The sequence below is a fragment of the Galeopterus variegatus genome, unplaced genomic scaffold (genome assembly GCF_000696425.1).
Source record: "Galeopterus variegatus unplaced genomic scaffold, G_variegatus-3.0.2 Scaffold309, whole genome shotgun sequence".
NCBI lineage: Eukaryota > Metazoa > Chordata > Mammalia > Dermoptera > Cynocephalidae > Galeopterus > Galeopterus variegatus.
In genome coordinates this window covers 199,555-210,705 of record NW_007726420.1, presented here as the reverse complement: position 1 = coordinate 210,705, position 11,151 = coordinate 199,555, and the positions used below count along the sequence as shown (strand labels likewise).

The window sequence follows — 11,151 nt, the reverse complement described above, 5'->3', positions numbered from 1 at the left end:
TTACCCAACACTATCCAAGAAGAACCATGAATATTCCGGGCCACTAGAGAGGCAGCAGTATGGTGGGGCAGGGATGCTCTGTACCTGGATAACACTTCCTTCTGCGCGTTTTCCTTGTTCTGCTAGAACACTAAACAAGAATATCCAACCAAAACTCCTTTGTTCATGCCTTTCACCTTTCTGACTTCGTCCTCAAAGAAGTTTGTTTCATCTACATGTGAAAAAAAAATTAAGTTCTACAAAGCAGCTCTTCACTCCCTTGAATCCTGACACTTAAATAACATAATGTCTAAAAGAGCTGATTTTTCAGACAGCTGTTCAGAACCACATGACTTTAGGGGTAATAAAGTAGGGAGAACACAACACTAAAATCTTGGAAAATTTTTTTATTCTCCTTGTCAACATCTCTTTTGACATTTTATTAACTAGTGGTAAGTGACAATAAGAAACAATTTGGTTTAATATTACTTTCAAAAAGCTGTAAGAAAATAACTATTTAGAAAAAAGGAGGTCCACTGGCTTTTAAAAAAAGTTAGAAACATTATAAAAAACAAAAATCCTGTCCCATGGAAATACACAATCAAAGGTCAGACTAACACACATTCAAAAAGGCTCTATTCAAACTAGAGTTCTCCATTTCTTTTAGAAGCTTTTCTTGTAGGCTCTTCCAGAAGCACTTCACAATGAACGAAGAGGTCTCGCCAGCTCATTTCTTCAGTGGAAAAGGGGAGGAATGACAACAGAATCGTGAGAAGCTGGGAACAAAGCCGGAGGATATGGCTGGGCCTCTGAGACCAATTATCTTTGAGTTGTTCAAGCCAGGATAGAAGCTTAGAGAGGGTCAAGGCAAACCATGAAGGGAAGAGAATGCAAGACAGTGCCTACCACCCACTTTACCACAACAAGCTCCAGCCCCCTGCCTTCACTTCACAATGCTGAAAAGTTTAATGACGAAAGAGTCTGTATTGTTCATAAAATAGTACAATACTTTCACTTTGTCTTATTTTTTCAAGTGCAGCTCTCCGAGAATTTCATTTTTAAAAAATTATCTGTAAGGGAAGAAAAAAAATAAATGCATTTAACTCGAACACTGATTTTTAACATTCCATGGTAAGTGAATGACCAAACCATCAGGCCAGGTTTACAAACTCGACAAGATCCTTGCAATAGGATGGGTGTCCTGTCAATAGGTGGCCAACTGAAAGGTCTGATTTCAGGGACAACAGAAAGGACTCTCACCTATGAGCTTGCCAATGCCTGAAATAAATTCTGTAAGTGTCCCTTGTCTTCAGAATCTGTCTTCTGAGGCTGCTGAGCCTCACTACTAATCTGGGGACACATAGGTCATAACAGATATTTACTGCTCCATGTAAGAGAAGAAATAACATCTCACTCTGAGTGCAGGTTTTCAATAAGTCACGAAGGACACTGGGCACTAAAAGATTAGTCTTCATACAACAATTCAAAATAAAATACCTAATGACGACAATTAAATCTGGCACAAATGACAATCATATGCCAGTTGCTTGTCAGGAAATATTATGTATAAACTTTAAGTATGCTACCATCTTCTGGAGAAATACCAGCACACACCCACCTTGCTCCCTCCGCCCCCCAAAACAACAACAATAACAAACTGGCAAATCTTCCAGAGCATGGGGGAATCTACTCTTCTGCTTACTTACTTTCAACTTGGGTTTCTGATCCTAGTCATGTACTTGTCTGGGTTGGCAGCGCTCATTACTGTAGTATAAATTGTGTAGCTGAAAATAACGAGAGGAATTTTTATAAAGACATCATTTCCGGGCCGGCCACGTGGCGCACTCGGGAGAGTGCAGCGCTCCCGCTGCGGGTTCGGATCCTATATAGGGATGGCCGGTGCGCTCACTGGCTGAGCGCGGTATGGGCGACACCAAGCCAAGGGTTACGGTCCCCTTACCAGTCACAAAAAGAAGAAAAGAAAAAAAAGACATCATTTTCCCTAATATTCCAAAGAGAAAAAAAATACCAAGCCCTTCTCTAACACTTGGGATCTAGGACAAGAATACAGATAGAAGCCCACATATATCCAAATAGTTAAAATGCATAAATCAAGAGGTCGGATAGTCAAAGCGTTCTTTCCTCCTATTTTGACAACGCTGTGGAAGGTCAAGTTGGAATTTAACTTTCTCAGACTCCTGAGAGCTCCGTGCTGTGGCAGTGAGAAGAGCCAGCCCTTGGCCCTCACCCCGGCTCCGTCCTACCCCACAGGGACTTTACTTGCACATAGATGACCTCAGCCTTTGCATCTAAGCTTCCGCATCCCCCAGCAAGCAGCTGCCCTTGGCCTGCTTCAGGACAGGGTGTCAGCAATGTCTGCACACCATCATGAGGAGACCACCCAGGGAAGAGGGCCACCTGGGCCCTGGAAATGAGCTTGGGGCTATTCAGGCTGAGAATCCCAGGATCCTGAGTATTTGGGCCAGACACTGACTGGGCACATGCCCCTAGCCCAGCAGATTCCTTATTCTAAGGGAGGGTCATAGCTAGAAGAAGGACAGAGTGGGCCCTCTAATGCTCAGGAAGCAAGGCAGCCCCCCTCCACTTCTAAGGATGAAAACTACAATGTCATTTTTCCCACTATCTGCATAGCAAGAGACCTAAACAACTTGAGCACATGTGCACACATGCATGCACACACACACTCAGGCCCATTCCCTTCACTCTCCTCTTTAACCACTTGTCTTGGAAACCAGCTGGGGTGTATGCTCAGAGCATTTAGAGCTGGGTTGTTCAGAAACAGGCAGAATTAGTGGTGCTGGGCCCCACAGCTGAATTGTATACCCAGCTGAGGATGGCACTAGAAGCACATGCAGAGCCCATCCAAGGGTAATGAACAATCCCTAAACAAGACCTCAGAGGCTTGTTTACCTTAGTCTTCATTCTATTCTCCATCACCGTTTTAACATTTTCTCTGCTGATCACCACAGTAGAGGATGGAGCAAGTAGGTGTATTTTGCAGCACAGCACAAGGGGTAGCATAGAGCTAACTGCTTATGTTCAGACTTCTATTAACCTCACACTGAATAGCCTTAGTTGAGGTTACTCATTACTGTGTATAAGGCCTGAGACTCAGGGATTTGTGTTCATTCTGGCTCCATGGTAATTATCATTTAAATGCAGTTTCTCTTGGGTTTTCAATTATACAATAGAGAAAAATGCTACTGGATGAACTGTTTATAAACTTCTAACAATTTTATTTTAACAAAACTATTTCAGAAGCCACTTAAACATTCACAGCCTTTCACTCAGTAACCCTACTTCCAGGAATTCAGCCGAGGGAAATAATCCACAAGGGGGGGGGGGGGGCAGGAAACGGACAAATATGTTCATTTCAGAGTTTTAATAAAGGAAAAACTAACAACGAGAATACTTAACTCAATTATAATACACCTAATTGACTATTATGCAGCCATTTAAAATTATCAGGGCTGTTTTAAGCATAGAAAAAATGCTTCGTTTTATTAAAATAAATATAATAACTAATTATAATACCAATTTTTAAAGATATATTCATCACTTATATTACTATTTTAAAAACTATAAGAACACAAAAATAAATTTTTAACCACTATTTTAAAAATGAAAATTAAAAGGGCAAAGTTGTGCCCCATTGGGAGGGGTACAGCCGCTGGTGTGTTGGAGCTGGTTGGAACTGGCTGGTGAGAACCAATTATTAAATATGTAGAAAGTTATGTGAGTCGATTGTAAGCTTGAAACCAGCCATGATGAGAGTATTTACACTGTGGAAGTCAACAAATGCTACAAATCAGGGAATTTTTTTTTCTTTTTTTTTTTTTTTTTAAAGATGACCGGTAAGGGGATCTTAACCCTTGACTTGGTGTTGTCAGCACCATGCTCATCCATTGAGCTAACCGGCCATCCTTATATGGGATCCGAACCTGTGGCCTTGGTGTTATCAGCACCACACTCTCCTGAGTGAGCCACGGGCCGGCCCGGGGAATTTTTTTTTTGTTTGCCCTACCCCCCACCCCACTAAAGAACTAGTTTACCAGCAGACCACTGGGTATAATTTGTTACCCAAACAGCTCATTTGTTAGAATGGTAGAATCCTGATTAATTTGCTTCCTGTATTTGGCTGTTAGAAGATTGTTGTGGAATGAATTTTTAAGTGTTAATCTTTTCATCAGACCATACTTAAAGAAAAATCTTTCAGAGAGATGTCTTGAAGATATATTCCTATTACGGTGCAAAGTGAAAAGAGCCATGCCTTTTCCTGAGATTACCTAAGGAATCTTAAAGCACCCAGACATAAAAGTTATTCTAAATGCCATCAGGAAAACTACTATTTTGTGTTTGCGAAAATAGGATCATTTCAAAGAAAAAAAATCAACCGGATATTTGAAACTAAAAATCACTTTATAGGTTTTATCTGTAATAGGCTATTTCTTGAAGAATGGTTTTTCGATATTCTTACCTCCGAGAAAGCAGAAATAAGGATGATGAGAAAGTAGGAAATGCTGGGTTTCAGAACATACTGAATTAAAGGAAGGAGATGAAACTCTTGTCTTTATTTGCAGAGCTTCCTCTTCTATTTTAATAAATTAAACCCTACCTCACTAAGCAAAAGAAAGTGTGCACTCCTAATGAGCTAGTCTTAGGTGTGGGTCAGGCAGTTAGGACTGAGTCCTATTCCTGAGGCGACACCCAGAGGGGGATGGTGGGGAGGAGTCATCAGCCTGTCCAGCCTGGCTGTGATGGTGACAGTGCACCTTCACAGTTTCCTGCACAAGCTTGGTGGCGGCTGCCTCTAAGTTCAACTAGGAGCTTCCTGTGGTGGGTGAAGCCTTGGCTTAGAGCTTCACCTCAGAAAGTGTATAGATAAAGTCTCAGGCTACAGAGAGACCATTGTTCACAGAATGCTACTATCGAGGGTATGGGCTACAAAAGAAACATTAACTTAGTGAATTGTCTGTGGAATGAGGAACAGCATGGGGGGTTGGGGTGGGAGAATCTCCTCGGAAAGATAAAGGAAAACCAAAGGTGTTCACAGTTTAGTTTTAACAGCGAAATTAAGGAGCACACAGCCAAGTGAAGGCTGTCCACGGCTACCAAACTGCATTAGGATGACCACAGCACTGTCCTCCTCCTTCATGTCACTCTACCCTCTTTACCTTTGGTTTACTTGTCAACCTGACTTATATTTATCCGTCCCCTCCCCATCCCCAACTAGAATGTTAGTCCTGTGAGTGCAGAGAGTGTTTTGTTCACTGCCATATCCACAGCCCCAGAAAGCTGGTCACAGGAGCCCTCAGATCCCGGCTGAGCCAGAGTGCATGAGTGAGTTCACTGCTTTGGGGTGACAGATGTATTTAATGTGTCACTTACTTGTTACAAACTGGAACCACTGACAAAACCTGCAGAGCAAAAACCATATTACAAAGAATATTAAAAGTTAAAAAATACACATAGAATTTCTATATGAAGTATATAACCACTTAACACTTTAGTGTATCTCAGGGTGATATTTATGGACTTTTAAACCTTTCTCTTTTTTTCTTTTAAACAATGAACATATAGAAACTATGCCTTTTTATTTTTAATATGAAGAAAAACTTAGGTGAAATGGATAGTTTAACTATACAGAAACAAGTTCAGAAAATGTTATCTGGGGCTGGTTGGTTAGCTCAGTTGGTTGGAGCACAGCCTTGTAACACCAAGGTTAATGGTTCAGTTCCCCATACTGGTCAGTTGCCAAAAAAAAAAAAAAAGAAAGAAAGAAAATGTTATCTGACCTTTAAAAAAATATTTTTGACCAGATTAAAAAAAAAAAAAAAAACTTTTACTTTAATACTTCATCTACCACATTTGTTTGATTTCAGAGAAAATGTTTTTTTAAAAAAAATCACTGTTAAAGACACCAAACATCCTGTGTAAACTGGACATCGGGACACAAGTTACCTGGAAAAGTGCATCCAGGCTGAGGTTTGCCTGCCCTGTGGCATTAAGGGCTTTGATGGCAGGTGTTCTGTAAGGAAAGGATCAAAGGTCACTGGGCACTTCTGGGAAACCCCGAATCTTATCCGTTGTCATTTTAGAAGGCACAACACAAGACCCAGTCTTATTATGTCCCTTTCCCCAAAACAGATTCTGGCCCCCATGCAGGGTTCCTGCCTAGGCCCAGACCCCCATGGTGGAATTCCTTCAGCAGCTGGGACTATCGACGTCATCCACTCAAAGAAGCCGGGATGGTGAGAATGTGCTGCTGCAGAACTGAACAGCCGCCACCAAACATGTGGGGCAGCAAAGCCAAGGTGAGATATGCAGCCACCCACTCTTTGGGAATGTGCTGACGTATAATTATGGAATTTTCACAATTAGAAGGGACAGTGAAAGCCCTCCACTGGTTTATTATTTAAGTAAGGGAAATGATTTCCTTCTAAAAAAAGTCTTACACAGAAGTCCATGAATCTGGCCCTATCTTTTCATTTTACAAATCAGTGAGCAGAGACCTGAGAGGCCACCCAGTGAATCATTTAGCAGGGCCAGTGGTGGGATCTAGGGTCCTGACCCTGAGGCCAGGCCAACGTTACCCACCCCTCCCAATACCAAACCAACTGCCAAGAGACTCTGTCCACTGCTTTCCAGCACACACTGCACTCTCTATCCTGGCCGAGGCACTGGCAAGGTGGGCCAGGTACATTTTCTGGGAGAGGATAGCAGCTGTAGGTCTCTCCACTTCTGGTGATAGAACGGGCACATTCTTCTAACCACAAGAAAACAAATCAGAAAGTGCACAGAAGTCTACCTCCGATCATCTCTCTTAGGTGCTGGCTTCCAGTGGTCATAATTTGTCTCAACTCGGAACCACCTACAACAGAGCACATCACCATGTCTTATCCAAGGTCATTGTGGACCTGCTAAAGAAGAACTATATATATGTACATATAAATACTACTAGTTTCACCAACTAAAAAAAAAAAAAGATTACTTGATAGAAAAAGGCCAGAGCCTTCAATTCTACTCACGCTCCATTCAAAGGATCTAGAGGCCAAATGTCTGCTGGGCCACCTCTGTTCCTTGTGATGACCACTCCCTCCTGGGGGGACGTGCCACCAACAATGTAATAAACATCAGCAATAAGGGGGGTCTTGGCCAATTTGTAAACAGCTTCTTCAAAGTTTTCTGACTCACTCAGGGTCTGAACAAAAAGACAAATTTGCATGAGTAATGTCATCCATGGTAGAGGTCCACACAGTTGATGGACAAATTGGTCCAAAGCACATTCTCCTTATGTATTAAGCCATGGCTATCACCTTGAACTGCTCTGACCTTATCCTCTTGTTATCAGGGCTCCTGAGACAGAAAAAACCTCAGCTTCATTGAGGAGCCAATGGCAGCAGGAATTTCTGACAAAAGCAGAGAATGTTGACAAGTGCTAGGCTTGGCTCACCAAAGGACTCGTAAAGGTTTCCTCAGTCATTTGTTCTTTCGACAGGTAATTCTTGAATACCTACTGTGTGCAAGGCACTGTGCCAGAGTGGGGATAGAGCAGAGAGCAGTGAATATGTCTGACCCAGAACTTCTTCTCCCCAAACTTCCAAAGAAGACAGAAAAGCCAGCAGGTGACTGTGACAGAGCGTAATGAGTGTTGACAGAAGAGACGGAGATGCTGTGGACGTCACAGCAGGGGCCCCATCCTCACCTAGGGCAGCGAGGAGGCATCCCAGGGAAGCATCACATGAACTGAGGCCCAAGGTACAAACAAGTTAGACTGGTGAAGGCAGTGGTTGCAGGGGGAGGGGTGGGAGTGGGGAAGAGAGTTCTAGCTCGATGCACTAGATTGTCAAAAGCATAAGGATAAAAGAGTGCAAGCTACATCAGAACCATGAGCTTAGCTGTTGTTCTGCACCCCTGTGGGTCCCTGAAGACTTCCAAAGGGCCATGGCATGGACAGTTAAGGGATCACTTTCTAAATCTTCAGCTTTCACATGAGCTCCCTCTCCGAGCTGACCTGCTCAAGACCCCACAGCAGAGGTCCTGCCACTCCCACCTTCACCCTCACAATCCCCTCTTCTACCAGTTCATGAAAGATGTACAGTCTATGCTCAGCCATCCTGAATACTGCCAAACACATTGTCGGGGTAAAACAATAACAAAAAAAATTCAAAATATTGGTGTCTGCAAAAGCTCCAGCTTTCAGCAACATAAATCATAAACCCGTGGCAGGTCTTTCTAGACTTTTCCCTGCCTTTTACATACTGCTGATAGGGGTGACGTATTTTGACTTGAGTTAGTTTGTTCTGAACTCGGCAAAATCATAAAGGGAGGTAACAGGAGTGATGGAATATTTGTTTGATTATGTTGTCTATACCATCCCCCAACTACTGTCAAAGAATTTGTTGCCTCTATCAGGGAGCTCAGTGACAAAAGAACATCAGTAAGGGGCCAGCCCGGTGGCGCACTGGATAGTGCGCTGCTTGGGAAGCGCGGCGGCGCTCCCGCCCGAGGGTTCGGATCCGTAATAACTTCGTATAGCATACATTATACGAAGTTATACGAAATTTTTGTCTAATGTAAAATTGTTTTATAGAGTTGTGGTTTTCTACCTTTTCAGGTTTGTGGAATCTTGTGTTTTTATACCCAGGAACTGTAACTTGTATTACCTTTTAGGGTAGGGGGTAGAGGAGTGAAGGGGGGGGGGTGGATAGGCCTTGAAAAGATGAAGCATTTGTCATGACCACACGTTGTTTCCAGAAAAAAAAAAAAAAAAAAAAAAAAAAAAAAAAAAAAGAACATCAGTAAGAAATATTGAAGTCAGTGGTGACTTATTTCATCCAGATGACAAAGTCAGGGAAGGTAAGTGCCTTATCTATCTCAGGAAATGGAGGAAATGGGGAGTGACTGCTAAAGGGCACAGGGTTTCTTTTGGGGGAATGAAGATGCTCTAAAATTGATTGTGGTGACATTTGCACAACTCTGTGAATATTCTAAAAACCAGCATGTTGTATACTTTAAATAGGTGAATTGTATGGCATGTGAATTACACCTCGATTAAATATGCATCTACCTTATGACCCAGCAATTCCACTCTTATGTTCTTACCCAAGTGAAATGGACACAAAAAGACTTGTACAATAAATTCCGTAGCAGCCTTACTCATAATAGCCCAAAACTGAAAACAACCCAATGTCTACCAACAGGAAAATGGATAAATTGTGGCATATTCATACAACTGAATATTCCTCAATAATAAAAAGGAATGAGCTAATGATGCAAACAACATGGATAAATCTGAAAATCATGCTGAGTGAAAGAAAAAGAGCCATACTCTACGATTTCATTTATATGAATTCTAGAACAGGCAGAAGAAAGGCAGGAGGAGGGAGTTAGGAACTGACTGAAAAAGAAGAACTAGGGAAATTTCTAGGGCCATGGAAATGTTCTGTATCTTGTTTTGTTGATGGTTACATGGATAAATGAGTATGTATAACTGTCAAAACACATTGAACTAAACTCTTAAGATTAGTGCTTTTCCAGCAAAGAACACTACCAACAAAGTGAAGAGAAAACCCACAGAATGGGAGAAAGTGTTTGCAAACTACACATCACACAAAGGACTAATATCCACAATATATAAGGAACTCAAACAACTCAACAGCAAAAACCCAAATAATCCAATTAAAAAATGGGCAAAGGACCTGAACAGACATTTCTCAAAAGAAGACATACAAATGGCCTCAGGCAAATGAAAAAATGCTCAGCATCACTAATCATCAGGGAAATACAAATGAAAACCCACAATGCGATACCATCTCACTCCAGTTAGAATGGCTATTATCAACAAGACAAAAAATAACAAATGCTGGCCAGCATGGGGAGAAAAAGGAACTCTCCTACATTGCTGGTGGGAATGTAAATTGGTACAGTCACTGTGGAAAACAGTATGGAGAGAACTAAAGATAGATCTACATTACAACCCAGCTATCCTGCTACTGGGTATATAACTAAAGGAAACAAAAACAATATATCTAAAGGACACCTGCATTCCCATGGCAGGTTCACTGCAACACTATTCGCAATAGCCAAGAGATGGAATCAACCTAAATGTCCATCAACAGATGAATGGATAAAAAAAAAACTGTGGTATATCTTCCCAATAGAATACTACTCAGCTATAAAAAAATGATATCCTATCATTTGCAGCAACATGAATGGAACTGGAAACCGTCATGTTAAGTGAAGCAAGTCAGCCACAGAAAGACAAATATCACATGGTCTCACTCATATGTGCAATCTTATTAAAAAAGTGACTCTTGTAGAAGTAGAAAGTAGAATAATGGTTACCAGATGTGGAAGTAGGGTAGAGGGGAGGAGGAACACTGGTGGACTAATGGGTATTAATCTATGCTACGCACCATAAGTGAATCACTGTGCAATGTATTAGTCCGTTTCTGTTGCTTATAACAAAATACACAGAACTGGGTAATTTATAAAGAAAATAAAATTTATTGCTTACAGTTTCGAAAGCTGGGAAGTCCAAAGCCTAGGGAACACATCTGGTGAAGGCTTAGTGGTGAGAGTATTGCAGGGATCTTACATGGCAGAATGGCAGAGCAGAGAGTGAGGCTTACCTCCTCATTCACTCTCTTTTTAAAGCCCCCTGAACCATGCCTATGACCACCATTTTTAATTCATTCACAAAGGCATGGTCTTCACAATCTAATCACGTTTTCAAGGCCCCACCTTTCAATTACTATAATAGGATTTCCCACCCTCAACAGTTATAGTGGGGATTAAGTTTTAGAGAGACACAACCTCAGGCATGCAGTATATGCACATATTGAAGTAACACACTGTACCCCACAAAAATGTACAAGTAAATGTTAAAATATCTTGAATAGTAAAAAAAAAGATCTGTGCATTTCATTGTATGTAAATTTTTTAAAAAATTATTATGGTTGGGGCCGGCCCGGTGGCGCACTGGATAGTGCGCCGCTTGGGAAGCGCGGCGGCGCTCCCGTCCGAGGGTTCGGATCCCACATACAGACCGGCTCCCGCTCACTGGCTGGGCGAGGCGCGGGAGCAACACCGAGGCTTGCGATCCCGTTGCCGGTCCCCGGTCCGGTACGGGGGCAACACTGAGGGTTG

General features: G+C 42.0%; 1 protein-coding gene across 1 annotated transcript in view; it reads right to left on the bottom strand.

Annotated features, from left to right (window-relative positions):
• Positions 1-366: 366 nt before the first annotated feature.
• Positions 367-11,151, bottom strand: part of NAAA (N-acylethanolamine acid amidase) — a gene marked incomplete at its 5' end in the record, with an annotated part of 27,287 nt that continues 16,502 nt past the window's right edge. Inside the window, 6 exons of the mRNA XM_008567315.1 lie at positions 367-1,049; positions 1,686-1,763; positions 5,389-5,417; positions 5,962-6,028; positions 6,809-6,871; positions 7,029-7,201. Coding sequence (XP_008565537.1) covers positions 1,688-1,763; positions 5,389-5,417; positions 5,962-6,028; positions 6,809-6,871; positions 7,029-7,201 — 408 coding nt within the window. The remainder of the gene's footprint in view (positions 1,050-1,685; positions 1,764-5,388; positions 5,418-5,961; positions 6,029-6,808; positions 6,872-7,028; positions 7,202-11,151) is intronic.